At 43.5% G+C, this 19,406-nt stretch overlaps 7 protein-coding genes across 7 annotated transcripts; 3 read left to right on the forward strand and 4 right to left on the reverse strand.

Moving 5' to 3' along the window:
- Window positions 1–2,371: 2,371 nt before the first annotated feature.
- EAF01_007289 (uncharacterized protein) lies at window positions 2,372–3,837 on the forward strand (the record flags this gene model as incomplete). The annotated part of the gene is made up of 2 exons (XM_038915544.1): window positions 2,372–2,461; window positions 2,587–3,837. 2 exons carry the CDS (start codon window positions 2,372–2,374, stop codon window positions 3,835–3,837), a joined length of 1,341 nt encoding a protein of 446 aa, XP_038769182.1.
- A 653-nt stretch (window positions 3,838–4,490) lies between these two features.
- EAF01_007290 (uncharacterized protein) lies at window positions 4,491–6,581 on the forward strand (the record flags this gene model as incomplete). The annotated part of the gene is made up of 4 exons (XM_038915545.1): window positions 4,491–4,939; window positions 5,006–5,205; window positions 5,255–6,234; window positions 6,411–6,581. The coding sequence occupies 4 exons, from the start codon at window positions 4,491–4,493 to the stop codon at window positions 6,579–6,581; spliced, it is 1,800 nt and encodes a 599-aa protein (XP_038769183.1).
- Window positions 6,582–7,681: 1,100 nt separating this feature from the next.
- Window positions 7,682–9,159, reverse strand: EAF01_007291 (uncharacterized protein; the record flags this gene model as incomplete). Its single annotated transcript, XM_038915546.1, has 2 exons — window positions 7,682–8,335; window positions 8,392–9,159. 2 exons carry the CDS (start codon window positions 9,157–9,159, stop codon window positions 7,682–7,684), a joined length of 1,422 nt encoding a protein of 473 aa, XP_038769184.1.
- Window positions 9,160–11,778: 2,619 nt separating this feature from the next.
- On the reverse strand, window positions 11,779–12,351 carry EAF01_007292 (uncharacterized protein; the record flags this gene model as incomplete). The annotated part of the gene is made up of 1 exon (XM_038915547.1): window positions 11,779–12,351. One exon carries the CDS (start codon window positions 12,349–12,351, stop codon window positions 11,779–11,781), a length of 573 nt encoding a protein of 190 aa, XP_038769185.1.
- A 284-nt stretch (window positions 12,352–12,635) lies between these two features.
- EAF01_007293 (uncharacterized protein) lies at window positions 12,636–13,123 on the reverse strand (the record flags this gene model as incomplete). The annotated part of the gene is made up of 2 exons (XM_038915548.1): window positions 12,636–12,876; window positions 12,897–13,123. 2 exons carry the CDS (start codon window positions 13,121–13,123, stop codon window positions 12,636–12,638), a joined length of 468 nt encoding a protein of 155 aa, XP_038769186.1.
- Window positions 13,124–13,736: 613 nt separating this feature from the next.
- Window positions 13,737–15,945, reverse strand: EAF01_007294 (uncharacterized protein; the record flags this gene model as incomplete). The annotated part of the gene is made up of 8 exons (XM_038915549.1): window positions 13,737–13,904; window positions 13,977–14,186; window positions 14,232–14,449; window positions 14,501–14,711; window positions 14,759–14,929; window positions 14,984–15,083; window positions 15,138–15,488; window positions 15,611–15,945. 8 exons carry the CDS (start codon window positions 15,943–15,945, stop codon window positions 13,737–13,739), a joined length of 1,764 nt encoding a protein of 587 aa, XP_038769187.1.
- A 446-nt stretch (window positions 15,946–16,391) lies between these two features.
- EAF01_007295 (uncharacterized protein) lies at window positions 16,392–18,388 on the forward strand (the record flags this gene model as incomplete). The annotated part of the gene is made up of 7 exons (XM_038915550.1): window positions 16,392–16,592; window positions 16,647–16,753; window positions 16,806–17,077; window positions 17,156–17,375; window positions 17,405–17,650; window positions 17,717–17,915; window positions 18,008–18,388. The coding sequence occupies 7 exons, from the start codon at window positions 16,392–16,394 to the stop codon at window positions 18,215–18,217; spliced, it is 1,455 nt and encodes a 484-aa protein (XP_038769188.1). The 3' UTR covers window positions 18,218–18,388.
- Between the last annotated feature and the right edge of the window lie 1,018 nt (window positions 18,389–19,406).

Consider the following 19,406-nt stretch of genomic DNA (forward strand, 5'->3'; position numbering starts at 1 on the left):
GAGAAATGATATGACAATCGTCTCGCATTGATGTCCCTAATTAAACCTGGCGACATACAAGCCGCCATGGCCGTGGACATTCCCATGTAACACTGAACTGACGGCCAAATTTTCGCCCTGTTCATCTCTGTAACCATAGTCTATTTAACAAGACACGTGATTTTATCTGAATCAACCATCACCCTTTTAATAAACTACTGAACTGGAAGAATGCCATATCGCTCGCTCTGCCGGAGTATTCTATTTCTCTTTAGCACTCACACGACTTCTCTTGACAAAAACGACGCTACATCAAAATATCTGCAATCATGTTTGGCGAATTGATTTAAGCGCAAAGTCAGCACAGCACCAAGAATTGTAGAAGTTTGGACGAAGCGAACAAGAAGGAACGGTATCTCTTCTGGTAAGAAGATGAAATTAGATCTTGCTACTGCAGCTTACTGAGCTAATAGTAACCTAGTCGTCGGTACTAGCAACGGCGGCTGTGATGTCATACCACTAATATCACAAGATGAAGTTCCTATCAGTGAGATTGCTGAGAATGTGCAATGTGAGAGGAACCGAAAGGTAGAAGATAAAATACTTGTCTAAGACTTTTCTTCCGCCAACAAGGGCCATCGGTTCTATGGTTCATTCGATGAAAGGGTGAATCTCAAGCCACAATAACTTTGCCATGTTCGCGGCGAATTAAGCTCTTAATCAAGATATATTTGAAAGCTCAATCATTATAAATACAGTCTTTGATCGAGATTTGTAGACCACTATAGACATCGGTTGATACAGTATATGACTTCACTCACGAAGCTTGTCTTGCATAGGAGAACATAGAACGTGAGCCTGCGTGTCAGATAGTTCGAATTGCAATCTCACAATAAGATGCTCACACTCATCGGAATAACTTGAAACAGTGAATAAAGTTCAAACATTGGATCAATTGAAGCATGCTCAGAGATACAAAGCTCGGAAGGTTTCGAATTAACTGTATTTCAGAATCTTAGACACGGTGCTGTTATAAACAAATTCAACCTTGGAAATGGCAGAATACATGAATGATGCAATGCGAGGACAAAACAACAGCAAATGAGGCTTCAGGCATCAGTAGCAAGAGTACTCTTCCACTACGAAGTCTGGGGATTTCATCTTGCCTGTATCCAAGAAAAGATACCACTGAAAAATCTCGTATCGTCCTGATCCATTCCTTCGACTCTCACGCACGATGTTTGTAACAGGTGCCATCCGATCCAGACACTTCCTTCTCATTTGGCCTGGAATATCACAATCAGTCCATAAATGCACACTGATTGATCTTAAATTTACTTTTCAATTGAATCAACTATATTCAATTTCTCCTTCGATACCCATCATTTCCCCATCCCCTCCCTTACCCTCTTTTCTCCCCCTAGGCTTTAATGGCCATATCCTCTTATTGATAACATAATTTAACTACTCCATAGAGGCAAAAAAACACTTCGAGAGAATCCGTAACTTACAGAAACCATTAAAGAATGGTGATTGGCAAGATCTTCTAATTTTCCGATCTTGAGTTCGACAATCCAATGGCCCCTATGACAACTTTCATGCTTGAGACCGAGGTGTAGCAATCGAAGGGTACGTACAGGTAAGTTGTACTTGGGGCAAGTGATGCCCTCAAAGCTTCTAGTACATCTTTGAATTCGAGGGTGGAGTATAAGCCGTCGTTGTAGCACATGTAGATATATGTAATGACGAATAGCTTCATCCACTTGTGGTTCCCATGTTGCCCATAACACATTTCGGTTTCCTGCTTAGATTTCAAATGGTTCCTGTCTCATGCTTGAATGCTTCAATCGAGATTTGAGTTCAAAGTCAACAATAAAATGATGATCTAGGTTTTAAAGGCACAATTTGAACTTCAAAAATTGGCACACATTAATAAAGCTTAACTCCGACCCCACACCGCGCTTACACTAACAACTTAGAAAGTTCGGCTTCAAAAGAATATCCTTAATCTACAGCAACAGGTAGATACCTACCTATCATAACTCTTTTAATTCACCATTCAACTGTTTGGATATTCGAAAATACGGCCAATTCAATTCAAGTCTTCTAAAGGGTCGCTCTTTCGCACGCAAACTCCAACAATCCTTCCAGGAGCCTCAAATAATCCGAGTCAGCACCACTTCCTGACATCAAAGACCACCGGACAATTCTGCAGCTTATAGCAAACACAACACATCTCGTACTTAGGGATTCGATCTATCACACATATCTGAACAATCAAACAAGCTGCACAAATACACGTCAAGGACTTGAGATACGCGCACAAGAACCAACATCTCCAACGAGCGACATCTTTGAGAATTCAATACTTGCGACACTTTCACATTTCAACATGGCGACCGACATGGATATCGATATGGATATCGATGTTGGAATTATTGAGGAATTGCCCGTTCCAGACATGGTAGACATTGAGCTGATTGTAAGTACTTTTGACATTTGAATGTCTATGCGCCGGTGGACGACACAAATGCCAGATCGGAGGCACTGCTAGACGTGTTAACTAGACATTATTTTCAACAACATTGCACTAACTTATATACACAGCCGGATCAGCCTGCTACACAAAACGAAACATCAGCCCCAAACGATAACTCTGGTCCAGATGCAGAAAACCCTACACCAGAGAAAGTCCACATTCGCGGTTTGGACAATCTTACCACTCAGGATGTAAAGAACTTCGCGCAACACTATTTCACCGAAAACATTTCACGAGTAGAATGGATTGATGATTCTTCATTGAATTTAGTGTACGGAAGCAGCGATATCGCTGAAACAGCTCTTCGAAAGTTCTCTGCTCAAGAACTTCCGGAGGACATTTCACAGCTTCCGGTTTTACAATCATTTCCTGCCAACCCTTTTCCCGAGAATCCCAAAATCAACTTACAAGTACGCATTGCCGTGATCGGAGATCGTAAACAGAGAGGAGCTCGAGAGAGAAGTCGCTTCTACCTTTTCAATCCCGAACATGATCCTGCAGAGCGCAGAAAACGCGAGGGTGGACGAAGATATCGAGATCGAGATGATGATGGGTATAGAAGTCGGAGATATGATGAACGGGAACAACGAAATCGACAGCGTGGAGATGCGGAAGCAGGGTTTAACGCAAGTCTTTACGACGACGACGAAGCAGCTTTGGCAACTAGAACTACAAGAGGTCTTGGACGATCCGGATCTGACTCACCCATTAGCGATTTTAGGGAGCGATCTGGCAATAGACGAGGCTCCGGTTCGCGAGAGTTGTTTCCAGATAGGAGTGGAAATGATGGAAGATTAAGAGATCGAAGCGCATCGCCCATGAGGACTGAGAATAGAGCTAGAGATAACAATAGACGACGTCGAGACACAGCAGCTGCAGAGAATAGGTCGAAAGCTAAGGATATTAAAGTTCGCCTCCGCAGAGAATCCGCTACAAAGGAACTCTTCCCGAGTAAATTAGGCACTACTCAACGAAAGTCCGGTGCTTTAGATGCTGCAGACGAAACGGCAGATTTATTTGCAAATAGGATGCCTGTCCCATTTATTGATGGAAGCTCAGATGTTCGACCCAGCAAACTCTCATTGGCAGACAGGATTACATCAGAACAGCCACAGCAATCGCAAGGCTTTAACATTCGTGGAACCGCGAAGCCTGCTTCTACTGGGTTCTCCATCAAAGGTTTAGCATCTGATAATTCAACCATGAAGGAACTATTTCCTTCTCGCTCGGGGAGTGGGAATACAGGGAAAGAGCTCTTTTCAGAGAGATTGGTTGGAAGGGGTACAAGAAGGCAGAAGGCTGAAGATTTATTTTACTAGGTTCAGGAGATCATGAAGCCACCCACAGGCATCCAGTGATATCTTCTCTGCGGTTGTTAGGATTGCACATAGCGTTGGGGTATCGATGCTTTAGCAAATGGAGTTATATGGGAATGGTCATGGAAATGGAAATGGAAAAGATACCATTATACTCTGCACATAGTAAGCAGCATTTCACAAGCAAGCTGAAGCTCGTAGTCTATTTATATTATTCAATAATCACCTCTCGAAGCTTCTTAGTTACATAATCGCAGGTCAATGAAATTGTGAATCGTTTTCCGACAAAGAAGGAACTCGCGATAATGTAGCTATATTCCTTTTCTCCTTTTTCACTCGATGAATGCTATTAACTGAATCAGTTCACCATCGGCGACTTCCAATCTCCATTCACCTTTGAGACCAATGTAAATACTGATCTTCATAGCTCGACAAATGCTGCCATACAGCTAACTCGGAATGAAATATTATTGGCGCCAATATCAAAAATTCTCGTCATCTTACTGTTGTTGGTACGGCCATGAATGGTTTACTCCTTCTCTTTTCAGTTATATAATGCCTTCCAACCATTACCACCACATCAATTCAATCAGACTTCTCCAAAGTCGAATCATTGTATGAATCATCTCCATCTCCAGTGAATCCCAACATCCAAAATGGATCAATGGCTCCGACCCGTCTTCGCAAGGACACGAACACCCGTTCAGTCCGCCCCCAGCAATCATTCTGACGAACCTCACGAAACCGACGACACTATGAAATCTATCCGTCCCAGTTCGCGCGTTTCCTCTTATATCGGGTTTCGCTCGTCAACTTCGAATCTTCATGCACCTACTGGTGATACCTTTACCTTTCAACATGTCAATATTCCTGAAAATGTATACCATAAACCTTCGGGAAGTCAGATGGCCGAAACACTGAAAGTGATTATGATGACGAGGAATTTGATGGAATCGCTTCCCGTGGAGTATAATACGTGTATTTTACATGTTTTGGAGTCGTATAATGATCTGCAGGAGATGTTGGCTGTGAAGGAGGGGGAGATTGAAGAGATTAAGGGAAGACATACAAAGGATATTAGGGAGTTTGATAGTATGGCTGAACAGTAAGTTATATTTGAATGTAGATGAAGATTAAGTGTATGAAGTGCTAATTATGTGCGTAATATTAGGTGGAAAGCGAAAGAAAAAGATTATCAGAAAGAGATAAAGAATCTTGAAGTTCTTCTTTCCAAGACAGAGGGAGGAATGGAAAATGTTACCATGGCGCGCTCAAAAAGTGTTGTTCATGGGACTAGAAGAGCTGCCGATTTATTCGAAGATGGTATGGAGAAAATAAAGCAAAATTTCGCGCGCTATAGTTCTGGGAGAGGTTCGTTGCTCATGTCCTATTCTGGCTTTATAATGTCTAAACTTCTTAGGTTCTACTACCACAACTGAATGGGATATCGATCACGGACAACAGAGTACTTCTTCGCATGCACTAGAAACTCCTACAAACGCAAGTGAGCTCTCTCATGAGGAAGGAGATCTACACCACGAAGAAACAGTCAAATCTCGACGCAAAGAAAGTTCTTCAGTCCAAGATACCGAAAGTTTTTACTCGGCAGTAGATAATCAATCCACACGCTTGACATCCGTGCAACTCGATGCACTAGAAAGACAACATGCTACCGAAGAACTCGGTGTCGTATTCGACTCATCATCGGAGTCAGATGACACCAGTTCCCGCTCTGCTTTCACCGAAGGTCAAGCCGGCACTCCCAGTCGCACTCCCAAAATATCCGGTATTCGCAATAGCGGTAAAGAAAAACCTCTACCCGACATCCCGAGCAAACATCAAGAAATGGATCCTTTCTTACCAGGTGTAACAACCAGCACACGACCATGGGTCGAACCGCAAGACGACGGAGAAGTATCTTCATCCATCGAATCCCGAAAGGGATTTTCGTTTAGAACAGGTGATGATACACCATCTTTGCTGCACAAATCCTCAAAAGATATTCTGCGAAAAAGTAATTCCGTCTCGGTGCCTGCGAGCCGATTGAGTTATGTGATGAATAATGAAGATGAGTTTGTGTCTTTACCCAGACATCCTATCGCGCATGCGAATGCGCAATTGAAAGTAAGTCCGAAAACAAGGAATACGGGATCGAAACAAATTGTGAGTACATCACCGGGAAAAGAAACTTATGCGACGGGTTTGAGACAGCAGTTGGGAATTGGAAGGGGATTGGGTAAGAGTATTGAGAGGGGGGATTCAAGTAGTAGTATTGTGACGGCTGTGAGGGATAATTCGGGGAGGAGTGAGAAGGGGAGACCGGTGAGGGGGGATGCAGGGGGAAAGGGGAATGCGAGTGCTGGGAAACAGAAACAGAGTCAGGGAACGGCGGTTATGGCTGTAAGTAATTTTTTTCCCTTGGAGGTGGGAGTGAGGGGTCTCGGATGATGGGATGAGTTTGGTTGCAGTTTGTCTTTTGTCCAATGTTTTGGGTTTTGAAGGGATAGGGGATAGGAGACGAGAGGAGAGGAGTGTGTGAGTGGTAAGAATGAAATACTAATCATCATTGCGAATAGGCCGTAAGAGCGATAGCAGCGAGTAATAAACAGGCTACGGCTAATGATAGGATTCAAGCTCATGCGAATGAATTTGATAGGAAGGATATTGATAGGAGAGAAGGGGTGCCTTTTAGCCCCGAAAGAAGTCCCACGGGATCGCAAGTCGGTGGTGGCGGTGGTAGAGAGTGAGTGAGTAGGGGATTGAGTTGAATCGCAGGGGGGTTTGGGAGTTTGGGGAGGGAGAGGAGAGAAAGGGTGGGTGGGTGGGTATGGATGAGAGGGGCTAGATGATATTGATGGATGGGAACAGTATATTGAGGGAAAAGTCACTTGCTAATACTACTAGGTACCTTTGTAGACATTAAGTTTAGAGATCTTTATATCGCTAGTGCGGATACTGAATACCAGATGTAAATACCAGATGTAAATAATATTAGAATAGATGCAGAGTATAATGACAGATGTATAACGCAATGTAATGCAACGTAATGGAAAATGCCTACCTACCTACCTACCTAGGTATCTAGCTGAACGAATACAGAAGATAAATTGTGGTAGAACCACCTCAGTCGAGTAACTGCTGTACCTAATGTACTTAGGTACCTACCGATCTCCATCTACCTTCTAAGCGAACTCCCTAAATCTACAAATCTTGGTATGTAATCTACCGATCTCCCCGCGACCAAGACGTTTTCTCATTTATTCCCTTCTTTCACAATTCACAATTCACGATTTCCGTTGCACTCGTGTACTGCATACCACATACCATATACACAATCACGACGAACCCCCAACCCCAAAAGACCAAAAGAAAAAATCAACAATCAATTTATAATGGTATCATTGGATTCTATCATACATAGGTACGTACATATCGAATTGAGCATTAGCATGCACGGAGCATTGTAGCATCGTAGCATCATCGTAGCACAAAACATACCGCACGCATCGTATCGCACGCTTAAAAAGACTAAAACCACACCCCTCCACTCACTACAATACGTACTTTTGATTTAGTAACGCATCGCTTCTTTCTCCGGTTCATTGCTTCCCACATACCGTCCATCCTGCACCCTAAATGACCTTTTGTGTATCCGTTCCCTTGCTTTGAAGGGTTTTCTGTGTATGTTGTTTGTTTATTTGTTTATCTGTTCTTTGTTGTATCTTTTTTTTTTCATCCCGGTACTTGGGGGTTTTTTCCATAGACCAGATCCAGACCCTAGCATTAAGTAGGGTTCCTCTCACTAACCACATCAGGTTGAATCCTTTCAACTATTTACTATCTCCATTCACTTCTTCTCAAAGCCATTAGATAGCTTACTTTCGCCTCTGGTCATCTCCCTCTCAACACCCTTCAACGCATCAAATCCTGCCTTTTCCGCGGCTACAAAACTTGCTTTTCTACCTGCTTTCTTTCCACTTGCTGTTGTTCTCCTGATGTAAGATTTAATGAAGAATCTTACGAAAAGGAAGGTCAATGGGGTAAGATAGATAACATTGAGCCAGATAGCGAAAGTTTGACCACTGGTATCGATACAAGGGATGGTACGAGTTTCAGTGACGTATGTTGGGATTTTAGAGTGCGATTTAGGGATAGAAGCAATTGGTGCTTGAGCGACATTTGAGACGGCTGGAGCGTTGACATTTTCGGCGAGACCTTCTTCGCCGACTGCGCGGTAAAGAAGTTTCTTGATCAGGTCGGCGACTCCGCTTGAGGTTGCGATTGCAGCGGCGGAGGTAGCGACTACGGAGGCCGAGGAAGTAACTGAGGAGATGGTAGCTGGGATAGAGGGAACTTGGACGGTCACTGTGTAGGAGATGAAGGAGTGGACGGTAGCGTATGTAGCTCCAACGAGGAATTGAATGATTTGCATTGTTGTGAGACTGCGCTTAAGAGCTTGTGGGATTGGTACGGAGAATGCTGTAAGAGTATAGTAGGTATACTGAAAAGCCAAATGTTAGTCTCAATTACAAGATTTTGGGATGAAGAAGAACTTACCATTAATGCGTGAATTCCAGAGTTAACAAACACAAACATCCAAATTGGTGGTGACATGAATCGAATTCCAGCCCACATGCACATCATAGCTCCAGCATGATGGTAAGTTTGCAGGGTAGAACTTCTCTTTCCCTTTGCCAAAATAATGACAGTATCAAGAACCTCGTAAAACTTGCTAAGATAGAAAAACCATCCATAAAATGCAAGTCCCTCATTCCATAATCTTCCCAAATCGGTAGGGTCTGGAGTTCCGGCACTTGTCAATTTGAATTCAGTTGGCAATGCTGCGTTCCATTTCGACGTGCTTGCATTGTAAGACATAGCATTGTCCAAACCGGTAACCCCATGGATTTTGCATAAACTGTCGACGGTGCCGGCGAGACCAGCTGGGCCCATTGGGTTTTGAATTGACCTTTTCAAAGCTCCAAACATGCCAACAAAAGTCCATCCCGAGTATACAGCCAAGAAAATGTTGTGTGCCACGACAAAAACGAAGAAAGCCTTGGTTTTGCTGATTGGCCAAGCTTTGTTTCCAGCGCGTCTGTTATATTGATTGACCAGTGTAACCGTTATGGCATACACAGCCGCAATTGTGATTGGGACTCGTACATCGAGGGCGGCATTGTACCAGGAGGGGTCGATTTCGAATGGAGGGGCAGAAAGTGTTGACCCTGGTATTGGAGGAGGTAAAGTTTGAGGGTCGCCCTTTGGAGGAAATGTGAATAGAGAGGGTTCCGGGTGAGAGAAATGGACAGTTGCGGAGGCCATTTTGGGGGGAGATTTTATAGGTATCTTTCTTTCGAAAAGTTCGAGATGTAAGTTGAGAGTGAGTTGAGAGTGAAGTCTTGCCTTGCGACGGAAGGGATGTAACCAAAGAATTGCAAAAGAATTTTGATATCGATATCGATATCAAAACGAATATCGAATGAGGAAAGGGCCAAAATTGGAGAAGGGAAAAGAAATCAACTGAATCTCTCAAATTGAAAGAAACTTTAGATATGAATGTTGAAGAAGAAATTAAAACTCCAATGTGAAGAGAGAAAATAATGAAACTCTTCTTCGACCAGTATTGTTGATATACTCGGTAGGTAGGTAATGTATAGAAATTCCTGACCTTTCTTTGGCATGCAATAAAAAAAGATCTCCAAGGGAAGAAATAGAAGAATCCAATAGTTGCTGTACCGTACCCTCTCCTCTTCCTTCTAAATCCGGGCCTCGGTTCTTTTTCTTGAATCCCGTCCTTTTTTTTCTTCTTTTTTTTTCTTCAGAAATAATTAAATGAAATGATTGAGTGAACTCGTAATATTGAAGGTTTTACTAGGTAAATTCATTTGATAGATCATAGTTTGATAGCCTCGCTTCACCTTGGTAAAAAAAAATCCCAACAATTTTGGGACATCCATAAGTTCCATCCTATTCACCAGTGGCCACACAAGGAAAGGAGCCACAAACGAAAGCTGTCCACGGGTACCTAGGTAATGGATCCTCGAACCCTAAGCTTCTAGGGTTGACTGATTAGCTGATGAGTTGATGAATTGATGAGTTGATCAGTTGATTAGTTGAGTGGGCTAGCTGTTTTTCAGCCTTATTTGATGCATCCATGAATGTTCGGTGCGCACTTTGAATTTGGATTGGATTGCGCATCACCTCTACCGCCTTTTGCTCCGTATCCCGGTATCCCGACAAATGCTGCACTTTGTTTGGTGTTGGTGGATGCGGTTCAGCCGTTGACACGATATACGATACCAGATACACGATTCAACACTCCCATCAAGATGCATCCTCACTAGTCAATCTTGCAGCGAGCCTTATGAATGCAGGCTAGAGTCTACATATGTACTGTACGTCCGTTGTATGTGGCGAGTATACTTACTAATAATAATGATACTGTGCTTATTATTAGGTGTACACAGTGTCACACACCAAAAGTCAATTGAATGACTAAGCTTTATCCTCTCCTCCCTACTAGATGAAAGAACTCACCCACCTGATGAACTTTCTTCGAAATAGTGGCGAAGAGAAGTTTCATCCAATTCTTGTTTTTTTGGCTTTTGGTGTGTGTGTGTTTGCCTCTCGCCTTCCGTCCGCTACTCCGCAGATATCACAATGGGAGGAAAAGCGGGGCCCAATTCATCACTTTGCTCTCAACAAAATGCACGAAAGTCGGATTTACCCAAATTGAGCTTGCTAGTCCGAAATAAGATTTGGAGGGTGAAAAATAAAGGTAAGGAGGACAAAGTACAATGATACATCCGAGGCTAGGTTTTGGGATGTGCTGATTTCATGTGACAATCTCACAGTTTGGGGATTTATGTATATGCTGTTGCTATTGTTGTTGCTGTGGTCGTTGTTACTATTGCTGTTGCTGTTGCTGTTGCCGTTGCCGTTGCTGCAATTCTATCCAATTCAACATTGGTTGTTAAACATATTGCTCGACGTTAAAACATTCTGAAGATGCGGTTTTTTGGTGGTTATGACGGACTAGCTAGTGTAACCTTTGTGTGGTACAAAAGGACTGACGTTATTGGCTTGACCACTTGTTGCCCCTCATTCTAACAAATGTTGAATTCTGGGGTATGCATTGGAGCCGCTCAAACGCCTCAAGTTCGCGTTTTTCATTCACGTGTTTTGGTGTAACCCTGTCACTTGGGGATCAAAGAAAGGTCAAGTAGGAGCTGAAATTCAAGTGAGCATGAGCACGACATTTATTAGAGTATGCGCTTAACCACAACTACTAGGTACAGATTGTCCCTTCTGGTAAAGCGTCTTTTTAGATTTCTTCTTCTCGTTTAGGGTGGAAGATAATGTCGACGGAAGCCAGTGGTTCAACCTAACGAGTATTTGGATATATCATTTCTTATAAGGTTTTGGGTACCTTTCCGATTTGCTAAAGCTGCGCGATTATCATTCTTTTCAGATGCCGATGTCCATAAGAGACTCAAAGAATATACCCGCAAAACTCCCCCAAAAGACGACTTCGCTTCGATGCCTAAATCTGGCTGTCCTAGATTCCTACATACCCACCATCCATTCCATGCATAGACTCATTTCTCAAACTACCTTTGCTTAATTGTCTTCATCATCAGACTACTTAAGAAAGAAAGTCACAAAAAGGCCTCGCTTTGCTAATTCACACGCCATAGAACCCCAGTGCCCCGAAATTTCCGAGTCGACCTTGGGCAACTGTGAATCTCCCGTTTTACCTTTCCTCACTTTCACCATCAATTAACTTTTTGAACCTCTCCGAGAGATCTATCTTTGTGCTGAATTTAGCTAGTAGCTAATTCTAGACCGAAGACAGGTTTCCACCGCGCTTTTCCTTGGCTTCCTGAAGAGCTACAACTACAGATCTTTACATTCCGACCAGATTTGCTTCACCTTCTCGGATCAGCTTTTTGGCTTCGATGTCGCTATCTGGAGACACGGCAGGACTTGTGATTCGGTTGTCTTGAGCATATAGCTGTCTGGATCAAGGCGCCCTAGTGGCCCGCGTGCTACTAAGGTGGAACGAACTCGGTTGTCACTCGACCAAATTCTTGAAAAGTCTTCTGAGACAGATAATTCCGGTATACTTGGTCGTATCATGGGTGTGGGACCGTGGACAGAAGCCGCTTGGGGTAGTGTCTGACTTCGAGGAGTATGAGGTAAAGCGGAAGAGAACTGGGAGATTGATTTGGTGGGCACAGCATTTCTTGGAGAAGGGAAAGAAAACATACCGACTAGTTCGGTATGTGGTTCGCGTCCTGGGCCAGAGTTGAGGGAGAAACCACGGGTTGGTTGGCCGGCTCCTGGTTCATTTTGATTACCATTGCTGGAGCGTGACAAGTGTCTAGCATTTGTAGCCCGGAATTTTTGTTCGTACCAAGCGGCATCTTTTCCACAGACGGCAGCCTTCGCTGTAGCTTTGATCTTATCGTAACGAGGGAACTGCTCAGCTATATCTCTTAGGAAACCAAGCATTGGTCTTCCATCAACCAAGAGTATTTGGCCCCCCCGCGTTCATCGCCGGCCACCCAACGGAAACTCGCGTGGAGAGGAATTTCCCGTGCGAGTCGTAATCAGCGGGTGCCTTGAGATGGCGCGTCATCTTAGCGGATGCGTACTCGGTATTCATTATAGCGCACGCAAGGTCCCCATAAAACCGACGGGTCGGGGAGTTTGTTGTCTCGTGGGACTGGAACGCTTGGATTAAAGAGGATGGGTCTAGTGTGCCAATCTCGAACTTTACCATGTGCGGTAGTATTTTATTCCATCCAAGACGCCAAGGGGGTTTCTCGTTGCAATCTTCGAGCCGCACACAAGTCTTGTGACTTAGCCCGCGTATTTTGGCGACTACTTCTTCTCTTTCGGGATACATTATTGAAAGGAAGACTTGGGTCGATTGTTGGTCGAGGAGGTTCTGCGGTAATAATTGGGGTGTTGCAAATTATTTCCTTGTCGGTATCAGGTACTCTCTTTCTGCGGGCCGGGGCCGTGGCCGGGCCACTTTGAAGACTGTTATTTACTGTCTCGCTTCCGAGTCGTTTTCCAAAACTTCTCTCGGGGCCTCTCTCTTTCCATTTCCTTGTAGAAGCTGTACTGCCATGTCTAACACAGTACCCACAAAGTCCTGTACCTCTTCCTCGGTATAAGTGCGAGTTTCTGGGCAAGTCTTAGGCATGGCAATGCTTGTAGCTGATATTTCGGGAGCGATTTGTACCCGAAGATATTTCTTCTTGAATGATTGATTCATTTTGTGTTTTTACAATCACTTGTATCTGTCCGAGCTGCAGTAGTAGGGGTCGGAGGTCGGTGTCGGCCTGGTTGGTAGCGATTTAAAACGAGAAATAAATTCGGGGTCCCGAGTGAGTACGAGTAGCGGGAAACGAAACTCGGCGCGCGGAACTTGGTCGATGCGGAACTCGGGGAAAATATCATATAAAGGTTTAGAAATTTGCGCGGCAAAATTGAAACTGAGGGGATATATATAGGTACCTAGTACCTAGTACCTACATGTGCAAAGGGCGCTAATAAATTTTTAGCGTAGTTTCCTGTTATGGAGAGTGAATGGTGGATACTGACCATTGAGATTTCAAGTGAATAGAGAATTAAAGTAAACGGAGATTTCAAGTAAATTGAGACTTCAAAATTGAGGATATTGAGGGTAGAAGATTATTCTCGTGGTGAATTATATATTGGGATTCTCCATTGAGAATCGTGCCTTACAAAAACTATATGAAATACGCATTTGGTATCAATATTTTGACCATTATTTACACCCATGTATTTTTCCGCCGCAAGCCTACCCTCATATGTCCTTTTCCTCCTCTATCATCTCGAAGAGCATATGGAATATAGTGAAGTCTTTAAATATCAACCTTTGCAAAATTGTTCTTGTTATGGGCTAAATATGGTCCTGACGATTCCGGTACTTTAAGCAGTGTAGCACCATCGCGGACCGTCAATTCCTTATATGGTTCCGCAGAATTGACATCGGTTTCTGTTATCTCACACTCTGTATCTAGAACGAGACTCTATATGTTTGTCAGTATGGGATTGATATAGAAGGATATAGAGAAACTTCTTGCCTTGAAGTGATCATCTACCCATGGGTTATCGAAATCTTCCACGCAGTAGATTATAGGACCACGAGCTAGCGCTATGATGTTTTGGTTTGTGTATGGATGTGGTGATATAAATCGCGGTTTCAGAGTGATGTTGAGTTGAAAGGATAGGTTTGTTTTCAGATATTCCGGGGGGAGAGTTAAGTACCCTTTGGTTACTTTTGAGGCGTATCGATCAAACTCGGGAGATATCTAATTGTATTAGCGCGCTCTTTTGCAATGGGGAATACCGCTTACTGTCCGATCTTTCGCCCAACCGGGTATTCGTAATCTGATTGTTGTTGTTATTGCTTCGGGGCTCTTGAGCTCAAATTGGATATTACCGTCCCATGGCCAATCGGTCTTTTGTTCAAGCTGCACCGTGTGACGACCTACTGGAATACTCAATACTGCGGAAGCATACGTGTGGACATTTATTTCTGCTGTATTTTTCTTTTCGTCACTGGAGGAGGTCCCTAACTCACTATCAGCTTGGAAGTCTTACCAAAACAACAAGAATTGCTTACAGAGATGACCTCCAATATAACCCAGAAGTCTAGCAACATTAGGTGGACAACAAGCGCACTTAAACCAGTCTGCTCGTCGGGATAAATCTGTATCGCTCGATGCAAGTTGATTTGCATATGTAAATTTACTTCCATCATCTAACATACCAATAGAGCCAGCATTGTAGAAACATAATTCCATGATATCCGCATACTTGGCATCTAAATCAATCTAGTGACATTAGCATTTACGCACAACTTATTATTTGATGTTCTTACTTGTAAAAGTCGTTCGGCGAGCATCATGACGCCTATAGATGCGCAAGTCTCCGAATAACATCCTCCCTCGTCGGTGCCGGAAGGGAGAAAACAATCGATTCCGAAACCTTCCCATTGTTTTATGGCTCCGATGCCTCCGGTCAGGTACATTTTCTTTTGCGCCATGTTATTCTATAGTCGTTCTAGTGCAGTTCTTTTTTCTTTGGATCCTTCTGATTTATCAACTCGTATGAGATCAGAGACGGCTGTTAATAAGTACATTGCGCGGTCAGCATGGCCTTCAATGGTTTCTTGCTCAGCTATTGGTTTGTGTGCTTGTTGATACCTAGTTCAAGGGTTAATTCATATCCTTTAACTCGACTAAAGACTCAATACTCACCAAAAACTTCGCTTTTCAGGAAAATATTTTGGCATTTCATCTGGTCGGTCTCCTCTTACTTCCGCCTCCACATCATAATAATGTCGCCCATCTTGCCCCTTTGGATTTCCCCTCTCGTCGATGAAATATCTTGCCAAATCCAGATGTTTCGAATCTCCAGTCTTCTCATACAATCTCAAAAGAGCAAGTTCAATCTCGGGATGTCCAGGATATCCGTGTTTTTGTTCTGGGTTCGGGCCAAATATCGATGATACCAAATCTACATAGTTCAGAATCTGTTCTAGCAAGAAATCATTCCCATAATATTGACTATGTGCAAGCGCTACTTCGATCAAATGACCCGCATTGTATCTTAGTATCTTAATTAGCCCGCAATCGATTTACTTGATGGATGTTCTCACAATTCATGTAGATCCCTCAGATTCGTGAATCTCTTTCCCGGCTACACAACGGTAAAATGAATACTCAAATACCCATCTTCTTGCTGCGCAGATCGAATCATATCTACCAATTCTTGGACCGCAGTATCTATCTCCTTATTTTTCTTGTATTGTAGGAAATAACACGCTCCCTCGATCCATTTCGCAACACCCGAGTCCCAGAATAAATGGTTAGGTACGGGCCATACATCGGGTTCGTCGTGGTAGGAGGCATGCCATTTTAGTTTAAATTCATCGTATCTTCCTGTTGTTTTTAGAACTTGCAGCTGGTATAATAGGGTTGTGGAACATACGACTTCGCATCTTCGACTGATGAATCCGGGAGTGGTGAAGGTGGTTTGGAGATGTGAGGTTTGAGGATATGTCATGGTGAGTTTGTGTGTTATTCTAGTACTTTTATTCTGGACTTCTGATTTCTTATATATGATAAGTGAGTTTTATAATTTATATGTATGATTTCATCCCATTCTTTAGGATATACTCGCACCCAGGTCATTCGGGATATGATAGTCGCCATCTGAGTGGGTCTGAACCCTCCTGCCCACCGGAGCCACCCCATGTTTACCCCACGATCTCCCACCGGAACATCCCCGAGACGTTCTCCCCAGCTCTTGAATACTCGTTCATGGGATAAGAACCAACATATGTCGTATGCGGGGGTTTTCAAAATATTAGCTAGATCTACTACGTTATACTCTTCCCTTACACACACACATATATATAGAGAGAGAGAGACATAAACATGCACCCACCCATTGACATCCCACCTCTCATCCATCTCTCCATCTGCCTTTCTCCAAGTGAATAAATAAAAATGGGGTTTCTTCAAACTTTCCTGCCCGCGAATGATCGCTATGCCGCATTGTTACTCTACGGAATGGTCTTCTCGACATGTTTCAATGGATATGATGCAGGCATTATGACTGTCATTTTGGCAGATCCGCAGTTTACGAAATATTATGCGGTTAATGCGACGAGACAGGGGTTATTGCTACGATTCCTTGGGCGACAACGGGTATGCTTTGTAGACTTGTTGATTTTGGTGTGTGTACGTGTATGAGACGCTGAGGTAGAACATATAGGGTTTGCTCAATTGTGTATCGGAGGTCCATTGGCAAGTTTAGTGGGGAGATTATGGGCTTTGAGAATTTCTATCACGGTTATGATTATCGGAGTGTGAGTACTTCTCACCTTATCTCTTTATCACAAACAAACTAAACAACCACAGTATAATTCAAGTCGTCCCCAACACCTACGGAGTCCTCATTCTCGGCCGTCTAGTAACCGGTCTCGGTTTCGGCTGCGTCTACATAGCAACCAATCTCTACGTCGCCGAATGTGCACCGCGCAGTCTCCGCGGCTCCTTCGTCGGCACCGTCTTTCAATTCGGTTACCAACTCGGCACCTTCATTGCCTTCTGGTCCGGCTACGGCATGTCATTCCACACCTCCCCCTTCAGCATCGCCTGGCGCGTCTCCAACGTCATCCAAATCCCCATCAGTTTCATGTTCATCCTTCTCTCCTTCTGGTATCCGGAATCTCCTCGCTGGCTCTTATAAAAATATCCCGATACCCCAGAGCACTCTCTATCCACACTTGCAAGACTGCGTTCCGGCACCGTCACAGATGATCATGTGCGTCTTGAATTCCACGAATTGATGTCCTTACACGAGTACCACAAAATTTTCAAAACAGGATACATAGGACTCCTCTCCTCGGTCGGAATGCGCAAACGTCTCGCGTACGGTGTGTACGGCATGGCTCTGCAGCAATTCGGTGGTATAGCTGCGCTTAACATGTACGCAGCTATCATCTACAAATCGTTAGGTTGGGACCAGGGACATCAAGCGCTCGCGATAATGGGATACAAGCTGCGTTGCAATTGGTCATCGTACTTGTGAATACATTTACCGTGGATAGATTTGGGAGGAAAAGTGTGTTGATTGCGGGATTTGCGATTCAGAGTATGGCGCTTTTGATCCTGAGTAGTTTGACAACTGCGTATCCGGATAATTCGAATAGGAGGGCGGCGATAGCGGAGGTGGCGATGTTGTTTATTGTGGGGTTGACTTAGTGAGTTTTCTACTTCTTCTCTCAAAGACTATTATGTTTGGAAGTTTTTGCTAATTTGATATCTAGCTGTTGGTCCAACAGTCCCGTAACCCCAGCCATCGCATCCGAGACTTTTCCCCAAGAAGTTCGTGATGAGGAATTTGGTCTTCCGCTTCTGGGACAAACTGTATGTTTGTTAGCTCTCACCCAACCATGGCCAAGATTCAACGACGAAGTTGGCGGGAAAAGTTATTGGTTACTGTTCAGTTTGAATGTTGTTGCTCTGGTATATTTCCTCTTCCTTTCCTCCCATTTTCCCCATCTCTATCATCTTTCCCCCAAAGTTCGAAGAAATACAGAAAAACTAACGAAGATCAGATCTCCGTAATCCTCATTCTTCCCGAAACAAAAGGCATGTCACTAGAGCGTATGGATGCCATTTTCGGCGAAGTAGACGCCGTAGCAGCCGGCGCAACCGAGACCAGCGCGGAGAAAATCGAGGCAAGAACTTATGCTAGTGGTATTGCTGTTAGTGGGGATGAAAAGGCAGAGAATAGAGAACATGTTGAGCGTGCTGAGTCGCATTAATTGATCTAAGCTTTTGAGTCTGAGACAGAACACACTGGTGTCGGAGATTGGGAAATCGCGTTGTCATTTTGAAATATGGAGAGGGCGTTTGAAAATTTTACTCTCTCCTGGGTTACAGGTTTGCATGGAATATATGCAAATATGACATTAATGAATGAAATGACATATTTCCAGTTCTTACGACTAGAGTAGAAAAAAAAAAGTTTTTCACCTCTTCTGCACTAACTTGGTGATAGTAGTCATATTCTCACATCTCGAAATCTCATTTCACTCAAGTTCTGAAAGTGTAATGTGAAAATGAGTTTTTCCATCTAGACACCTCGAGACCAAACAAACCTCACAAACAATCCAAATCATAAAAAGATCCAACTCCAATTCCACTCACCTAGCACCTAATTAAGAAACTGACGCACCACCCTTTCCAACCTTTCCACCCGCATATCCTTCTCATACGCTACATAAATCAACGGAAGTAACATGTGGGTTAGCGAGCTCGTTCCGGCTCTGTGTGGGTTGACCTGTTCCTATCCCTGCGCCACTCATCCGGGCTTTCTTTTCGGGGGGAACTAGGGTTATTTTCCGGATGATACGTACCTAACTTTACTTTGTAAGTAACGATTGTAAGAGGTTGATAGCGAATGAATGAAAAATGACAGTGTGAGTGTGAAAGGTGTTGTGTGGTATATGTGAGAACGTAATATACCCGGGGAGTAGGTAGATATACATAGTAGAAAACAGAATACAGCAGACGCGGCAATCCGAACCAGAGAGTCAGATATATATCTTACAAGCTTGCACGAGAAAATAAGACACACTAAAAATATGAATCAAACAGAGTATATACCACAAAGTCCTCTCTTTATGAAACTCAAAGAATTGGGTATACACCATGGGTCCTGACATGACGCCGATGAGACAAAGATATCGAAATATTAACAAGGAACCACTTCCAGCTCTCGAGTTTAAAACTTCGAAGTCGGACCCCAAGTATTCCACCGACAAAACAAATTCGCCCGATGTATGTATGTATATATATATGCACTTATAAGTTGACAGCTGAAAATTAATAGTAAACAGTAAACAGTAAGAAGAACAAAAAACCAAAGGAAGCATCTTAAAATCACATCACCAATTAAAAGAATAGCCACATGAACTGTAACTCCAACCCACGTCTTTCTTCATCTTCTCT

This window comes from Botrytis porri, assembly GCF_014898465.1.
Source record: "Botrytis porri strain MUCL 3234 chromosome Unknown BPOR_009, whole genome shotgun sequence".
Lineage (NCBI taxonomy): Eukaryota > Fungi > Ascomycota > Leotiomycetes > Helotiales > Sclerotiniaceae > Botrytis > Botrytis porri.